The following is a 19,323-nucleotide window of genomic DNA, read 5'->3' on the forward strand; positions in this document are numbered from 1 at the left end:
TTAAATGCATATCGAAGATAACAATTAAGGTTATAGGCCTACCTTTGCCTTAAGTGGATGCGCCTGCTATGAAAGCCAATGGACATATTAAAAACGGAAAAAAGAATAGTAGTAAGTGAATAGGACGTAGGGTTTTTCTGGTAGGGGGTCAAGGAAGGAGATAGATAGGATTATGCTGCAGGGTAGCACATTTCAAGTGTTTTCACGTGAAAACAGTCATTAAAGTGGGGCTGTTTTTTTGCTGTAAGAGATGTGTAGAAATGCAGACATCAATTCACATGGGGAGAGGGACAGATCATGGGGTGGTGCGTGGTAGATACAGGTTTCCTTTTGGTAGGACTTGGGGATCCCTAACAAGCTTGTTTGGCTTATTATCTTGTACTTGCAGCTGCCTTTCGTTTCTATAGCTTAGAAAATTTCTTACTTCATTTTTGCTTGTTTTTACCTTTCCTAATTGTCAATCGTTTTAAAAAAAGAAATTATCAGTTAATTTATCAGCTTAATCAACTTGAGGACAAAGAGAAGTACAACGGTACTGCTAATCCTGATCCTGAAAACTAATCGGCTAATAATAATCCCACTAATTTTATTCGCATTATTCTAATCTTTAATGGTCTGGTAGGTAAGCATACCATCAAATAAGACACCATTTATTAGCAAAAGTATTGTTTTATATGGGATCCAGCAAGTGGTGGTAGCCAACCCAATGCATCATAGATAATTGGAAAATTCTATATTTTCTGATTTGTGATTCTGCATCTGCAAACATTTCATATATACATCGTAGATATATAATATTAATGCTATACTCGATCATAACTCAATTGTCACACTGAAATACAGAAAACTAAGCATATTAGTTGGCACAGTAGATACGATATTTATTTTGACTATTGGGGTTCCTGCCGAATGCTTTGTTTCATCTTTGTTCATTCTTAACCGGCACAGTTTTTATAATTAGGGAACATGCTTCAAGGATATTCACCATTGTAGAACATGGGTTCTGTCAGTAACAAGACGAGGGCACTGCACATCCAAACCTAATCCACTCCTTCCTGGAGACCAATAATTAAATTATAGGGCCCCATGGGTCAATCTTCAGTTATTTCTGCCTTAATTACCCATGATTCCTCTTTCCTTCTTTTTGTTTATACATATATAGCCTACAGAAATTTTCTACCTGTGTATATCATCTTATAAATTTCAATTCTGATAAACTTCACAAGAACATAGCAATAATTAAATATTTCCTTTATGTGCGTGCCTTAACTATAACAAAAGAAATGCCACTTAATTTCCATGTTTATTATCAGAGTTGTATAACTGAGAATATAGTGGATTTTTTATGCATGAATGGGTCGATTTATATGAATTTATCTAATTCAAAGCTTTTCAAGTGTCATTCTGGTTACTCGATTCTGCAGTTCATACAATAAAGAATAGATCACAAAATAATGGCCCTTGCGGGTGAGATAGGGATTCATGAGGGCATAGAATTATTATACTGTACCTAAATATGCACGATGATAATGGAGGAGCCAGTGCTGTTTTGATATATCATGAATCCCCCACTCTGGATTCCTTTATTGTAAGGGAAAACAACTCGACACAACTAGATCCTGATCATCGTCCCAGCTATGGGATTTTTTTGTCCTACATGAAATATGCTCCACAAAACCTGCTGGGTAAGTAATTTTCCTGTTTGTCACAAGGCAACGGATCTTACTAATTTCTAGACCATTCTTTCTTGGTAATTGGTCGCTACTTGACTCTGACTCGAAGCCTAAGTGACGTTAAGGACAGCTTAAATTTATAGGCTAAATTGAATATATTGATGGCTGGATGTTAAAACCCTAACTTAGAGGCCGTAAAATTAACTTTGAAAGCCTTTGCTATTAGACTTTTGGGAATTATATAAAACCCAAAATCAACTTCAAATTATAAGGAGAGCTTCATTAATGTACCATCTAATCAAAACTTGGTCACTGTTTCTTGGGGTCGAGTTTCAATTTTGTTGCTTCATTGAATGTATATGCTCAATCAAGATCAAGCATTAGACCATAGATTCCTAAATCCAAACTCTATTTTGTGAATTAATTGAGAGGTCTAAATCTTCTTAAAATAATTAAATTATGGAGTAAAACCCCAACTAAAATACCAAAATTTAAGATCCTATAGATCTTGTTTGCCCCATAATTAAATATTGTCCTTCCACATCATTCTCATGAGCTGTAGCCTATATGTCTATATACAAATTAGTTTGATGCAGAAAAAATTTCGTGCAAGTGGTTCTTAAATGCAAAATCTGGCTCCCAGAGATATTGTTTCGTAGAATTTCAGCTAGACGCAAAAAACCTAAAAATTAAGTTCACCAACCGACGACTTTATTCCAAAAGCTTTTTTGAAATTCAAATGCTGGTGGCACCACACCAACATGCCCTTTCTACCTCATAAATACAAATTGAAAGCTCAAGGGTTTGTTTCAGTGAGGTATCCCATTGTCTCTAAGCTTTAAATTTAATATACCAACGCCCTTTTTGTTGTTGAGTTGGTGGCAAATTCAATGCTACCATTATCGAGGCCACATCCATCTCTCTCACTCTCTAATCCCCTCCCCCCTTCTCTTATTCATTAAAGATATGAGAATCTCGCTGACCAGCATCTTCACTCTGCAGGGACAAATATATCCCATCTCCTCAGCCTCTATTCATGTTTCTTCTCTCCTATACCCTGGACGCTGTTTTTATGTCTTTTTACTGATTTTGAGCCTGTTGAAAGCTTTCCTACATATGCCTCTTATTCCTTCATCATTTTCTATCAGATGAAATAGAAGGTAATTTATATTTTTTTGGTGCTATATTCTCTTCAGATGTATATATTTTACCAATATGATTAAAATCTTACTAGTATTATTTTGTGCTACTTCTCCACTATATAGCATCATCTCCAGGAAGATGGTGATAGCATATGGAAAGCATAGTGAAATAAGAGTGTAATCGAGATATTGGTGCGGTTCAATCAGAGAGCATCACTCCAAGGGTAGAGTTCTGTTATTTGATTGAGCCGTGCCAATATCACGTTCACTCAGTGATTATAACTTTGCTTTCAATCAAAGCATCAAAAGTTCCAGGGTTTATGCCCCCTTCCTCTTTAACCAGCTACATGTATGAATATATATATTTCAGAAAGCAAGCTCTTGGTTATGGTAAGTGCTGATAAATGTTAGCCTGAAATTAATTATTTGCCCTTTTTTGCAATATAAACAAATGATAGTTATACTGCTTTCTCTCTTTTGATTAGATTAGATTTTGAATGTGGAGGGACTTCATGTCATATAAGATTAGAGATAAGTTGTGTTATCAATATCATGTATTGAATGCAGGATTTTGAAGGTCTTATTAACCATTTTTGAGTCGCATGCATGGTGGCTTCAAAGACCCAGTTAAGCATAAGCTTTCTGGACATTTGAGTTGCCATCAACCTCAAGGCAAACTTTTCATGCAGGGAAATTCCACCAAACCTGGTTGTAAACAGACAAAAACCATGTCAAAATTATTGGGATGATTTTTTTGTTCTTTGTTTTTTTGTTGTATGTGTTTAATATCCAATTTTCTTGTTGTCCAAAAGGCAATGGAAGCATTTGTTGAATTCAGAGAAAGTTTTGTGTGGTAGGTAAGATAGGTTTAATTAATGAAATAGAATATTTATTTGTATCAGTTACTTCTAGGTAAAGGTCCACAACTTTTTTGACAAATTGATATGGGTAGTTGACAAGATTCTATCTCCCTTAAGGCTTCTTTACAACACATTCCATGTATATCTTTCTGAAAAGATACAAAACAATTGGATATATATCTAGAATGAATGCCAGCACTTTTTTTTTTCATGCCATGGGGTGAACCTTTCAACAGTCATCCATCATCGTTTATTTACTTCAAAGACATTTTCTTCATTTGAATCACACAATTAAAAGACTATTGCTTAACTTATGTGCTAATTTATGTCATTGTATATAACATTCCTATTGCAGTCCTAAGAAGTAATTACATGTAGAGTTGAACTAATTATACAAGTATATGAAATGTAAAATGGTTTGGAATTATAGTGTGACCAGATTTACTGCTGCAGTCATGTAAGGCTGAGGACATTCTGAGACTGAGGATGTAGGTTTTTGGTAAAGATAATATTATTCAAAATTAGGATCAAAAGGGTACATAATTTACGTTTAGGCTAACTTTCAAGCAAATTCATCTGTTCAAGTAAAACGCATATAGATAATACTAGTATACTACAAATACAATAAAAATCGCATCTCTAGGAAACAAAAACTTATGCAAAAGTTTGTAACGTGTAGTCTGTAACGTTTCGACAATTCACTACTCCAGACACCGTGAAGATATATTACACAAGAGACAGAAGCCTTTTGTGTTGTCTTCATCTTGACATAGTGACACTAACTTAATTTCTCGTATAAATCATCCTGCTATGAAGCCTTCACATAAAAAGGAAAAAACATTAAATACAAAAATGTGAAACATGAATTTTGTAGAGTTTTTCTTTTATATATGCAGCTTCCAGCATCCTAGCTAGGCCATGAGTCACTTACATTCATAAGTCTTGTGTTGCAAGTGTAACAATACTTTTCCAACAGGTTTTACTTAATGAGAGGCATGATTTTTGGTCCTAAAAGATTGTGATCAGTTGTAAAGGAAACACAAGCCAATGACTATACATTCTGAGAGAAGAACTTGTAATAGAAAAGAAAAGTTCCCTGCTGCCATGGCCATTTTAATATTATCGGATTCTCATGTTTGTTAATTGATGTAAATTTTGTAGTAAGAACACGCAAAGTGAGTGAAAACAGTTTCTTATTTTAAGCATAAAATAAGAGCAACAGGAGCACAGACATGGCCACAAGAACATATTCCATGGGACTTGGAAAGCCAGAAAACATGTACTATTCGTCATTGTGGTTACCGATAATCCGCATGAAAGGTGAAGGATATAATAAAAACTGACTTCTGTTTGTTAAATTACATCGTCCAAAATTCAACTTCATTATTAAATGGTCCAAAAGACGCTTCTAGCGCTGTGAATGGAGGGTTTAGCTTTATTAGGTATCAATATCAAATCGGTGATTTAGTGCATGCAGCACTACAAGCTGGAACATATTGACTATTTTAGTGACATTTGTTTCTATTGGGTAAGGAAAAAAAAAAAAACCATTAGCTAGAAGGGGTCACGATTTTATCCTTTGAGATTCATCTTTATTAGGTAATGTAATAATCTTTTGATTCAGTATAGGGATGGCTGCATTGTGGCGCTTGTCTGTCAAACAAATCATGATACACAGGCTGTGATGTCACTTTGCCCTTCTCATGGATCCTGGATCTACATGAATCAAGAATAAATAATGTATCTGAATCAACGTTGTTCATATATATATGAAAGAAAGAGAGAGATCAGTCTTGAAGAGACAAATGTGTAATAAATTAATTTTATTGAGTAGGAAGAAACAAAATGCTGCCCACAAAGATTACTACTATAACTACGGATCTCCTCACCATGGCAGAAAAACTTGTAATACAGCCCTCCACCATTCAAAGATTGAGGTTGAGGCAGTTCTGTCTTCATTCTTTCTTACTGCTGTTGGGGTTGGGTATGGTACCCCAGCAGCCGATTGCTATAGTATATATGCTCTACTGTTACACATTCTTTACACCTATGAATGCAATATAAGTGTAGTAAAGGGGAAAAAAAGAAGGGAAAAGGAAACAAAAAGCATATCTATGCCTGCTCTCTCATGTATTTCTTTCCTCTTAAAGTACTTCTCGTAGTTCGCACGAAGATCGTGCTCCATAAAGAATTTTTGTCCTCACCACAACGCAGATGAACTTACATAATCCTCTCCGCAGATCTGCAAATCCCACTGCACCTCCAGTCAAATTTAGCAACACATATATTACCGGCTTGAGCTTTACATTCACAATCTGCAAGGAAAAAAGTTGTCAGTTCTACAATAATATACATAAACAAGACAACACAGTACACAAAAGAAATACACTCCAAACGACTGTTATCCCAATATTGAAAGCTGGCCTCTGATAGGTTCACTGCCCAAACTTAATATTTGATTGGGGCTTCAGACAACAATATTAACAAGAACTCTCCACCCTGGAGGCAGGAATAGTGAAATCATAGATCATATTTACATGTTCAGTCATCAGACTTTTCATTCATGACATATATTTGGCCAATATTACAATTAGTAATGCCATCCTAGGTAACTAATACTTTCATCCTTAAAAGAAAACCAGGATAAACGGTCATAAATGATTATAACAATACCTAAAAGAGTAATTAGCAGTACTTTAGTAAATCGATGTTAAAATATTAAACTACAAACAAGAACAAAATGTGGTGAAAAGGGAAGTTTGAGTGAGAGTTGCTGCTAGGTATGGAAATGAAAACGGCTCTGTTCCTAGCCTAGATTTTTCATCAATCGATTAATTTGAAAGATAAAGATGGGAGTAGTTATGATAGTGGCAGCCAGCCATGGTACCTTTCTAAATGATGGAACATCCATTTGACAAAAATGGTTTGTTGTGATGAATTAATGGCAAAGGATGTACAGGTCAAAATCAGAAACAACTTTAAGCCCTAACTTGTGTTGGCATATCCTTGATAAGGTATAAAGTAGATAATAATACCACAAAGGGGCAATAAAGATGAGAGCAACAGCAACAGCAAGTTCAAAGGAATAATAAAATTAATGTGTTGTAAGTTAGAACTAGATTTGTTTCATTTTAATGGGAGCACCACTTGTGGCTTATGCATGACACCTTTCCATGTGGCTGATGGCAAGCAGAAAGAGAGTTGAGTGGTCCTTTGAACGAATTAAGGGTCGTACGTTTAAGCAGAGGAAGTGGTGGGAGAATTATTGAGGGAAAAAAATAGTTGAATTCGTGTCGGCAAAAGGGTAGAACCAAAAACCAAGTTGTGGAGATGCAAGAGTACAATCTTTGAATCAAAATGTAGGCTGTGTTGTATATAGATAATAGTTATATAAATATGATAAAAATCTGCCCAACCAGGAGCAGCAAGACGATTCCCTTCTGCAAACTTTTTGTATAATGGTGGCCCCTGATTCTGAAGGAAATGGCTGAAGATGCATCTGAATACTTTTATCTTATGCCCTATAAGTATAGATTTCTTTTCCTTTTATCTTGTTTGAGGAGACATAGCTTTGGAGTTGAAGCAGCAAGAACAAGAGAGTAATCAGCTAACAGCTAAAAATGAAGAACATAAATAAAGAATTGATTCATTGAAATGAGAATTGCGAGAGTGCCAATGTTTGTGATTCTTCATCTTGGCTGGGGTTAACCTGTTAAAATCTGGGTTTGGCTATTATAGAAACAGGTCAAATTTTGGACAGGATGAAAGTTTGACGCTTTACTGTTGACTTTGTTGTTTGGCGTTTTGACCCGCAAAAACAAAAGAAACAATAGAGAAAGGAAGTACAAAAAAACCATTAAAATATATGGACACTGAGAGGAAAAACAACAGTCATGAAGGAATTAGAACTACTAACTACTACTAAAAATTGTTAAATCAACTATAAAGATCTAAAATTTGATGATAAATGTAAGAGCAGCCAAAAGAAGAATTGAAAGATGATTGACTATTTCTGTTTACTGTTAAAGGTGCACTCCAACTATATACAAAACACAAACAAACCCTATTCCACTAGCAGACAAAATCTCAGAGGCAGCCAACTTTCTTTTTTTTTCCTTTCCTCTTCTTGAAAAACCACAGCAAAAAGGCAGCTCCAACTTGTTTTAAGACCGTTTTCTAGTTCCAAGTTCATTACATGCCTGCAACATAACACAAGCAAAAGTTGATAAAAGCAAAAAGGTTAACAAGTGACCCAAAGAACAATGAAGATGAACATGAACATGATGATCATGGTGGTGGTGCTGATGATGTGATGATAATTGGTGATGGCATTATATGAAGGTTGTAATATGCAATGAAGATGATGATCTGGTGTTGAACTGTTGATGTTGTGACATTACTCGAGGAAACCTGTTTTTGTCAAAACTGAATTCCTCACTTTGCTGAGATCTTTGCCTTTAAGCGTCCTTCCCATCCCTTCGCAAACGGAGAAAGAAGAAATCTGACTCCTTGAAAGCTTCCTAGCTAGCCATTCATGTGGAGGGACAATATCATCATCTTCATCCTCCTCACAACGACCATAATCCCCATCATTATAAGCAATTCCATCCCTGTTGTCAACATATGATCCGTTTCTGGACGACTCCATATTTGCATGCTTGCCATATAACTTGGACCAATCAGGGATATTCATTGGAGTTGATGATTGCTGAGCCACCTTGGCTTCATGGCTTGCTGAGTTGCTAACTCTTTGGATCATTCTTGGTGCGCTTGGAAGGCGCCATGCAGAGGAAGAACTTGAGGACTCCCTAGGTTTCCTTGGTGTGGAACTTGAATCTTCCTTCTTCTCATAAGACCACACTTCTTCTTCATCAAAATCTTCATATCTCATTGATTTCCTACTGCAACCACCAGTGTTCTTGCTCAAGATACGTTGCCAATCTGCCATGACTTTGCTCTAGCAAAATGAAAAAAAAAAAAAATTCAATATTCGAGTGTAATAGTCAATACCTTAGAGAAAGAGAGAGAGTTGGATAAAAATAAAGTCGCTTCTTTCACTATAAATACAAGGGAACAAAATTTTTATTTTCTTACATTTATTTATATAGTTCATGACATTTTGTGTTGTTTGCAACTAGATAAATCTGAGTTTATCTCTTGAGAATAGAAGGAGAAAGATGTAAAAAAATAATAGGGTATCAGGAATATGCCCTGCCTTTGCTTCAATACCCTCCGAAAGAACCAATGCTTTTCAAAGATACCACAAATGGGTACTTTGCTTAACTCCAAAAACCAACCAGGAGAACAGAAGAGAAGCCGTGAAAATACTCTTTTTCCCCTGTGTCTTAATACTTCCAAAGAAGATCAAAGATTTCAAAACCCTCAAAATATTACCCTGCAACAAACAACAGCATATGTAAATAATGATCATTGCTTATTTTCCCCAACTTCTATGCCTTATGGTCTGTATATCTTGCTAAAATATTATGATGAAAAAAATACTACTGCTACTACAATCTAGTTGCTACTTCTATAAACTTACAACCAAATGGTTTCTGTAAAGGTGGGTGGCAGTTGGCACCCACAGAAAAGAGGCTAGAGGAAGGTATTGAGGCATTGAGCAAATCCAGGAAGCAAGTTTATCAGAGCAAGCTTTTTTGGGAGTCTAAGAGATTTCTTCATCTGGGGTTTTATTGCTTTATAGTTTATACACTTTGAGTGTCCATTGATGATTTTATATAGTAAGATATTTCTTTTACGTAACTTTTAACTATGACTATATTTTTGTAATCACTGAAAAGAATGGCTTCTGATCGAGAAAAGTGGAAGAGATGGATTGGACTGACCAACTTCACTGATTTCCGCAGCCTTATCCCCAACTCACAGCAGCAACTCAAAGGAGTAAAAGCATTTGGTTGGGCGATAGTTGCATTGATATACGTGTTGGGGGGGGGGGGTGACTTTGCTTCTGGTGAATCTTAGTACGTGATGGATGAATGATATATGATCATAATATATAATCACTACTTCATTCTTCAATGCTTCCTGGGCTTTGAGGAATTTAGCAGACTGAGGTTGAGGGGTCTTTTCAACTCAAATCAAGAGCTCTGTTGGACAGTGACCAAAAAGAAAAGGCGTGTGGGTCAACACCTTTTTTGTTTTTTTTTTATCTTTCCTGGTTGATGTTGCTCATGATTCGATCATCACTTAATAATAAGTGGGAGAATATTATCAACCATTCAAAAGTTAGGTTGTGAATGTAGTAATAGTTCCATTTTTACGAGCTACTGTTAATTGATTCATTGCTTATAGAGAAAGTAAGAGAAACAAATCTTTTTTTGTTCCAAGTTTCAGATTTTCCATAAATACAAAACGGAAATGAGGCTGCTGGAATTCAAGCCCTTATCTCCACGGTCACAACTTAGAATTTTTGTTTTTGAAATGACTTATTACAGCGGCCAGACAATCATTTATTGCATAAATTAAAATTTGTAGGGATCGAGTATGAAATAAATAATATTTGAATACCAAATTCAATCAAAATTAAATATAAATATTAAGAGATTGAATCAAAATCAAATGAGAAAAATTCGTTCCAATCCGTTTCTAATCCATTATTATTTCTACTATAGTCACTTTGATGTTACATTAAAATTTTCTGATCCTAATAAAGCATTAATGCACTAATAAAAAATAAGAGTATAAATCATAAATTAAAGATATCATAATTTAAATTTAAAATTTAATTTAATTCATTTATACAATTATTTTTAGAGATATCATTTAATAATTTAAAATTTTTATAATTTTTTTTCTATCTTCGTATTTCGCCATCCATTGTAAAAAAAAAAAAAAAAAAAAGAAACGTAATTTGCAAAAGATAAGTTGAGATTTCGATGGATAGGAATAAGCTACCAAAAGTTAACGTTCTAATCATTACATAAAAGAACCCTCATTGCTGCCATTCAAACAGGACCAAATTAGGTATTACATTGACAAGATAAGCACATGGAATTGCAAAAGCACAACTTTCGGTATATCTTCTTGCTTTTTCCTTTTTAGGAGATGGTAAGTGGAACTCTCCGATGAATTCCAATCTTAGTCCTTGTCAACCACCATTTTGGGTCACTCACAAAACTATCACTTCTAATTTAGGTGTTGCTCCCTTCAAATGCCAGCCAAAGCTGAGGCAACTTGGGTGGCTAGTAAGGGAAGATACATATCCCAATGAGGAACCTTCTTGAAATCCCTCACAATTTCAATTATTACCATTAACTTGCACATATTAAATCATTAGTTTTTAAGTAAAAAAGGGTACATAATCACTTCCCACCTTACAATATTCATCATATTCCAAAGTAGGCTTAGGCTTATATGTCATTTGATAAATCAAGCAAATGCAATTTGCAATGCGAGTGCTGATTGGCCATTGTCATTGCTCCAACCTTAAAGCTTTGTTTAGATAGTTTTCTAATAGAGGGAAATAAACAAAAATGGATGAACAATTTTAAGATATAGAACTATGGCAGCAAAATGAGCTTTTGAAAGGGAAGAACCACTAAAGGATATGTATCACTAAACGATCCGTACAAGCTATGAGATGGGAATGATTTGCATCTTTGCTTAACCAGTTTCTTTTCTTTTATTATTCTTAGCCCCATGGTAAAGCTCCATATTATCAAGTGCAGGCCGGTTCCAAGACCAGTCTTTGCTCAATCACCCTCTTGTAAAACCAATCTCGGCCACCAAACAAGCATCTATTTTTATAATTTGCAATATCTTTAGTCAGATTACAGTTTTTTTATCTGCCAAACTCCTCCCCAGAGCAACATGTGAATGTGATCCTCTCTTTATTAAACTTCTTTTTCTTGCTTTAAACACAGGAAAAGTGGTTCTACCTTGCCTTCTTTATTTTCAGAGTTCAGCACATGTTGTCCCTGAAAGTTTGTTTAAATCATTAATACGGATTGGGGTCTCTGCCAAATTCTCTGTTCCTTATTACCAACCTGGAATGAGATTTAGGAGGAATGGGAGCTTTGTTTATCATATAGGGCAAGCGCATAAAGAAAGTGGCCAAACAGATTCATATGGCTAGCTCCAACTAGTTGGCATCAATGCTTTATGCAGGATTCTGTGTTTTCTGTTGCTTTTGCCTGTGAACTGCATATCATTCAAATTTCTAATATAGGCAGCTAAATTGCTGGAGAAGTTAACTTATACCCACCAAATTTCCTAATGAAAACATCTGATGTAGTTGGATGCATTGATAGTGGCATGACTGAAACTAGACATGTCATCAAGGCCAACAGCATGCCAATTGATTTTAAAGAAAAGAAAGAAAAACAAGATAAGAAGTTTACGTAGTTTTCGACATTCATGAGAACGGACTGCTGTCGCTGCTTTTTATCAACAAAACTTTTTGGCATGGCAACATTTGAATGATCTGAATTTTGATCAAGTTTAGGGCACAGATGCTTCTTTGTTAAGCAAACTGGATAATTTACTTGCTTTCAGGGAAGTCCTTTCTAAATGAACACAATAACAGATTAGAAGACAAAAGGGGCAGGCAATCGAATGAATCTACTTTGAAAAGGCCACTTTAAGTTATTTGTTAAAATAAATCTCTGGTCTCACTCAGTAGTTTTGAAGAACGAAGCCTGATTCATCTGTCAGCTTTGATTCAAGAAGACAATAGTTTTGCTTGCTATATAGCATAGCCAAGAGAAGCAAGTGAAAATCATTCTTCCGCAACCATGATCTTACTGAATCATGAGCAAGCATTAACAGAAATAAAAACATCTGAATGGAAGCAAACAAGTATTATGCATGTAAGGGGAAAATAACATACAAAGATGGGTAGAATCCTCTTCTATTTCAATTCCAAAATACATTGCAGTTCTCATTGTGCAAAGAGTTTACAAGCATTTGAGAATTACAATGCAAAATGTATCTTATCTGCATGATTGTTCTTAAAAATGCATATAGAAATGAATAAGGAAATTACTCATATTTTTTATACCTATAAAGAAACACAATTGTTGAGAAAAGAAGAAGCGCAAGTTCATTAGGCCATAGCATTGGCACCAGCAACAATCTGCAAAATCTCTCCAGTGATTTTCGCTTGGCGCTGCCTATTGTACAAAATTGACAAGGTCTTTTTCAATTCAATTCCTGGGCATTATCAGTGGCATTGCTCATGACACTCATCCAAGCAGCAAGCTCACTAGTTAATGGTTCTTGCAAAGCCCTCAAAATCTGGCTGTTGAGATAGAGAGGCAATAAAGCATCAAGAATCTGAACTGGATCCTGCTCAAACTGCCAAATGGGAGAGAGAGAATTCCATTATCTCAGTCCTCACAACTTCTCTCTCAACTGTCAGTTTCCCTTCCTTGGTTGTCAATCTGAAGAACTCATTCTCAGCAGCATCAACACAAACCCCATTTACATCACAGGTCTCTCCCTTTGGTGAGAGTGGAAGCAAAGTATGGATCACAGGATTAGACTTAACCAACGATACGAACTTGGTGTACAAAAGCTCTACTTTATCAACTTCTTCACTAACAAAAAGTGAAAAAACATTATCTGCAATTGCCTGAGCTTCTTTGGCCGTAGGGAGTGTACTAACCTCTTGAAACCTATCCACTGGAATGAAAGGCCTACGGATAAAATATGAATTACCCTTCTTCCCCACACTAATTACAGTATAATCAAGTCCAAGCTCCGTCAATTCTGCAATTCTTGCTTCGGCTTTCTTGATGACAGTTAGCATTGTTGAAACCTCCGCAAAGACCACGATCACCGGTAACAACGACCAAGGCAACTTTTTGTTAGCAAAATGGGTCCAGCCTCATGTAAGTGGTTTTGGACAAAGTAAAGGCCATGAGCCTTGATCTTTTATTTTAGACAGAACCCTAGCTATTTAATAAAAAAGAGGTGAGGTTGTTTTAAGTGTGTGTCGAAAATCAAATAGAGAAAGAAGAAAAGTCAAAAAAAGCAGAGAGAAAAAGGAGAAGGGAGAGTTGATTGAACGGAAGTCAATCCGTAGTCCGACTGAGTTGAAACCTTGTCAAAAGGTTTATGATTCAGAGTTCTACATTCTAAGCGGTAAAGATCGGGTTTGAAGTTCTCTAGGAACAAATTCATGGTGTATTTATTGAGTCACTTATTTGATGAGATTTCTCCAATTGTTTTCTCTAGTTATTATTTAGCTCTAGTTTTAGCTAGAGAAGAACTTTGTATACCTATTATTTGATAGTGAAGATTTTTCTGGTGGTCCATGATTTTTTTTCTCTACACTGGAGGATTTTTCACGTAAATCTTGGTGTGCTTTATTTTTCCTGCGTCTTTGATTATTGATTGTTGTCTATTGCTTCTGTATTGTTGTGATTATTGCTTCAGGTGCAACAAGTGATATCAGAGTGAGGGTTATTTTGAGACATCAATACAGAAGCAACCCAGGATAGAAGTAAATTCTATTTGAGATCATGGATGGTGATACAGATTTCATGATAAAATTGACAGCATCGAATTATTCAATTTGGAAGCCTATGATGGAGGATCATCTATACTGTAAAGATTTGTATGAGCCAGTATTGGGTGATTCGGCTAAACCAGCGGATATGAAATATGAAAGCTGAAAAAAGCTAGGTAGAAAGACGCAATCAAAAAATGGATTGATATCAGCGTGTTTCATCATGTAGCGCAAGAATCAGATGCTCACATTGTTTGAGAAAAATTGACATCATTGTATGAGAGAAAAACATGTATGAATAAAGTTATGCTTGTTAAAAAGCTTACAACTTTACAGTACAGGGATGGACGATCAGTTACAAAACACTTGAGTAATTTTTAAGATATATTTAATCGGATGACTACTATGGAGCTTAAGATGGATGATGAAATGAAGGCGTTATTTCTTTTGGGTTCATTGTCAGATAGTTGGAATACTCTAGTTGTAACTGTTCTTAATTCAACTCCTGATTATAAGATAACATTGGAGATGGTAAAGGACAATTTGCTTAATGAAGAAACGAGACGAAAAGATGTAAACCCTGGAAATCAAGCTCTGGCCACAGAGAATAGGGGTAGAAACATCGACAGAGGTCAAGACTCAAAAGATCATGGTAAGTCTAAACATAGATCCAAGGCTAGAGGTAAAGTGAAGTGTTTCTATTGTGGTAAGGTAGGTCATATAAAACGAAATTGTAAAATCTTGAAGCAAGAACGAAAATATGAGAAAGGCAAGAGTTCAGATAATGGTAATGTTGTAGCAGTGAATTCAGATAGTGATTCAGTTACTTTGATTTGTATACATGGTGATTGTAATTATGTTAGTGATCCCGGTATTGAGTGGATAGTTGATACAGGAGCGGCATATCATTGTGTTCTTAAGAGAGAGTTGTTTAAAACTTACAAAGCATGAGACTTTGGTTGTACCAAGATAGGAAACAAGAATGTGTCGTAAATTGTTAGGATTGGTGATATTGTTATACAAACTAGTACAGGCTGCATGTTGACTTCGAGGGATATCAGACACATTCCAGATATGAGAATGAACTTGCTTGCTATTAATGTCTTTGATAATGAGGGATATAAAAGTCGACAAAAGAATGGACAGTGGAAGCTTCTCAAAGGATCTATGATAGTTACAAGGAGAAAACTATGATGCATAATGTATAAGACATAGATATAATTGAATGGTAACCAGGTAAATACCGTTAAAAATAATGCTTCAGCAAACTTGTGACACAGGAGTTTGGCACACATGAGTGAAAAAGAGTTACAAGTTTTGACAAGGCAGTCTCTCATTCCCTTGACCAAAGGTATGTCTCTCGATACATGTGATTATTGTTTGTTTGGTAAGTATGATAGAGTTTTTTTTCGTAAAAGTTCTCAGAGAAAAGAAAATAAATTGGAATTAATTTATTCTGACGTATGTGATCCCATTGAGGTTGAGTCATTAGGTGGTAGTAGATATTTTGTTACTTTTATTGATGATGCTTCACGTAAGACTTGGGTGTATATGTTGAAATATAAAAGTCAAGTACTGCAGTATTTTTAAAAATTTTATGCCATGATTGAAAGGATGACAGGGTTACCCTTGAAGTGTATTAGAACTGATAATGGTGGGAACACACATCTAAAGGCTTTGAAGAATATTACTTAAAGCACGAGATCAGGCATAAGAGGACAGAACCTGAAACACCGCAGCATAATGGTATAGCTGAAAGAATGAATCTCACCATTGTGAAAAAAGTCAGATGTATGTTAAAGATGACAAAATTACCAAAGCCATTCTAGGGTGAAGCAGTCAACATAGCTTGTTATTTACTTAATAGGTCCCCATCAGTTCCTTTAGGCTTTGACATTTCAGAAAGAGTGTGGATAGGAAAAGATACTCCATACTCTCACTTAAAAGTTTTTAGGTGTAAAGCATTCATGCATGTGTCGAAAGAACAGAGATCAAAGCTTGATAGTAAAGCTACACAGTGTGTGTTTGTAAGATATGGTGATGAGAAATTTGGCTATAGGGTATGGGATCCAATAAAAAAAAAGACAGTCAGAAGCAAAGATGTGATCTTTCATGAAAAAAAAACTATAGCAGACTTTGAAAAAAATGAGAAGACTACACGGGTTACTGTTAAGTGTGATGTTTCAACACTAACAAGGATTCCACAAGAAAGAGCCACATATTGTGGAAATGAGTAAAAAACAGAACTTGGGGATATGAATGAGCCAGCCACACTAGGTGACGAGCCATATGCAATTAATTTTGAGTAGGGGGAGCAAACCTCTCTACCTGAAAGTGTTGAGCAAGGGGAGCTACCTTCGACATCAAGTGATGTAGAGTCTCAGCCTAGGAGATCTACTAGAGAGCACAGGCCATCTATCACGTATTCAAGTTCAGATTTTATTTAGTTACCAGTGAAGGGGAGCCAGAAAGCTTTCAAGATGTGTAAGATACTCCGGATAGAGAGCACTAGTTAAAAGAAATAAAAAAAAGAGATGGAGTCATTGCGAAAGAATGGTACTTATGATCTTGTTAAACTTCCAACAAGGAAGAGGCCATTAAAGAATAAATGGGTATTCAAGTTGAAAAAAGATGGTGACAAACTAGTGAGGTACAAAGCTCGATTGGTGGTAAAAAGTTTTTCTCAAAAACCAGGCATCGATTTTGATGAGATCTTTGCTCCAGTTGTAAAGAGGAGTTCTATTCAAGTGGTACTAGGATTAATAGGTAGTTTGAATCTTGAGCTTGAGCAACTTGATGTTAAAACTGTATTTTTGCATGGTGATTTGCATGAGGACATTTATATGAATTAGCCTGAGGGTTTTGAAGTGAAAGGAAAAGAGCACTTAGTTTACAAATTGAAGAAAACCTTGTATGGCTTGAAACAAGCTCCGCGACAGTGGTACAAGAAGTTTGATTCTTTTATGGTGAGTCATAGTTATAAAAAAACAGTAGTGGATTCTTGTGTGTATGTTAAACAATTCCCTAATGGTAACTTCATTATCCTATTAATATATGTTGATGATATGTTGATTGTAGGACAAGATGCTAGTATGGTTTACAGGTTGAAAGAATAATTGTCTAAGTCTTTTGATATGAAGGATTTAGGTCCAGTAAAGCAGATTCTTGGTATGGACATTATCCGGGATAGGAGAGTTGAAAAGCTATGGTTGTCACAGAAAAAATATGTTGAACGAGTGCTTGGTAGATTCAACATGCAACATGCTAAATCAGTTAGCAATTCACTTACCAACCATTTTTATCTAAGTAAGAAATCTTGTCCAGTGTCTAAGGAAGAGCAACTAGCTATATCTAGTATTCTTTATTCTTTTGCAGTCGGTTCTTTAATGTATCTTATGATTTGTACAAAGCCTGACATTGCTCATACAGTTGGTGTAGTGAGTAGATTTTTTTCTAATCCGAGAAAGGTTCACTGAGAAGCAGTGAAATAAATTTTTAGATATTTGAGGGGTACCTAAAAAATGTGCTTGACTTATGGAGTTTCACAATCAGTTCTAGAAGGGTTTACTGATGCTGACATAACAGGAGATCTTGATGGTAGAAAATCTACTTCAGGGTATTTGTTCACTTTTGCAGGAGGAGCTGTATCTTGGCAATCTAAGTTGTAGAAGTGTGTTGCTTTGTCAACTACAGAGACTAAGTATATTGCAGCAACCGAAGCATGTAAAGAAATGCTTTGGATGAAACGTTTTCTTTTTGAATTGAGGTTGAATCAGAAAGAGTATGTGATATTTTGTGATAGCCAAAGTACTTTAGATTTGAGTAAGAATACTATGTACCATGCTAGAACAAAGCACATTGATATTAGATATCATTGGTTACATTCAGCGATTGAAAAATAACATATATTATTGAAAAAAATTCATACTGATAAGAATGTAGTAGATATGTTAACTAAAATACTTTTCAGAGAAAAGCTTGAGCTTTGTAGTAACTTGACCAGAATGAGTTCTCTGGCCAAGGTAAGTTTCAAATGAAACTGCTATGGTGACGAATCTCCTCCTAATAAGGCGGAGGGAGAGATTGTTAGAAAAATGGAGTCCAGCCTCATGTAAGTAGTTTTGGATCAAGTAAAGACCATGAGCTTTGATCTTTTATTTTACACAAAACCCTAGCTACTTAATAAAAAAGAGGTGGGATTATTTTAAGTGTATGTCGAAAATTAAGTAGAAAAAGAAAAAAAAACCAAAAAAAGTAAAGAGAAAAAGAAGAAGGGAGAGTTGATTGAACGAAAGTCGATCTGTGATTCGATTGAATTGAAACATTGTTAAGAGGTTTATGATTCAGAGTTTTACATTCTGAACGGTGAAGATCGTGTTTGAAGCTCTCTAAGAACAAATCCAAGGTGTATTTATTGAGTCACTTATTTGATGAGATTTCTTCAATTATTTTCTCTAGTTGTTGTTTAACTCTAGTTTTAGCTAGAAAAAAATTTTGTATACTTATTATTTGATAGTGAAAATTTTTCTGGTGATCCGTGATTTTTTTTCTCTACACTGAAGGGTTTTTTCACGTAAATCTTAATGTGTTTTATTTTTCTTGCATCTTTAATTATTAATTATTGTCTATTACTTTTGTATTGTTGTGATTATTGTTTCAGGCGCAACACTTTTTGGACGGGCCTAAAATTTGTAAGAGGAAGATCTATATCTTCAGTCTGGACCTGCTTATTGATGTTGTAGAGAACTTCTACTAGAGACTCAGAGAAAGGTCTACCATTGACCACAGCTTCTTGTGCTCTCCTGACTTTAGCCGCAGCAACAAGAAGTTTCATGGCTTCAGTGATCTTCTGCGTGTTCTTTACTGAACCAATACGATCTTTAATCTCATGGAGGCTACATTGAACTGGAGTTGCAGATGAAGACCTTGAAGGGTTACAGGTAGTTGAAATTTGAGTAGGAAGCTGGAAAGAGCTGATGAAAGAACGGAAAGAGATGAAGAGGTGTCAGAAAGAGATATTTTGAGGACACCCACATTGTCAGATTAGAACAAGAGATGGTGACAACTGATTCTGGAGCTCTACAAGAAGAGGATTACTCCAAAGAGAGCAAGAGAAGAGCGATCCCCTTTGCGGGATTGCTTTTGTATTGACCAATATGTCTTTGTTAAGTCTTATC

At 35.5% G+C, this 19,323-nt stretch overlaps 1 protein-coding gene and 1 pseudogene across 7 annotated transcripts; both read right to left on the minus strand.

Moving 5' to 3' along the window:
* Positions 1 to 7,518: 7,518 nt before the first annotated feature.
* Positions 7,519 to 9,754, minus strand: LOC111280845 (uncharacterized). 7 transcript variants are annotated; one of them, XM_089757392.1, is made up of 4 exons: positions 9,522 to 9,741; positions 8,891 to 9,070; positions 8,076 to 8,632; positions 7,519 to 7,874 (listed from the first exon to the last, which is right to left on the minus strand). In XM_089757392.1, the coding sequence occupies exons 3-4, from the start codon at positions 8,621 to 8,623 to the stop codon at positions 7,739 to 7,741; spliced, it is 684 nt and encodes a 227-aa protein (XP_089613518.1). In that variant the 5' UTR covers positions 8,624 to 8,632; positions 8,891 to 9,070; positions 9,522 to 9,741; the 3' UTR covers positions 7,519 to 7,738. The 7 variants fall into 7 exon arrangements, with proteins under 7 accessions (XP_089613518.1, XP_089613517.1, XP_089613519.1 ...); XM_089757391.1 differs by lacking the exon at positions 9,522 to 9,741 and adding an exon at positions 9,218 to 9,515; XM_089757393.1 differs by lacking the exon at positions 9,522 to 9,741 and adding an exon at positions 9,218 to 9,515 and having other exon boundaries at positions 8,770 to 9,070.
* Positions 9,755 to 12,734: 2,980 nt separating this feature from the next.
* On the minus strand, positions 12,735 to 19,200 carry LOC111280275 (ATP synthase gamma chain, chloroplastic-like; annotated as a pseudogene).
* Between the last annotated feature and the right edge of the window lie 123 nt (positions 19,201 to 19,323).

This window comes from Durio zibethinus, chromosome 28 (genome assembly GCF_047325235.1).
Source record: "Durio zibethinus cultivar Kanyao isolate XHJ-2024 chromosome 28, ASM4732523v1, whole genome shotgun sequence".
NCBI lineage: Eukaryota > Viridiplantae > Streptophyta > Magnoliopsida > Malvales > Malvaceae > Durio > Durio zibethinus.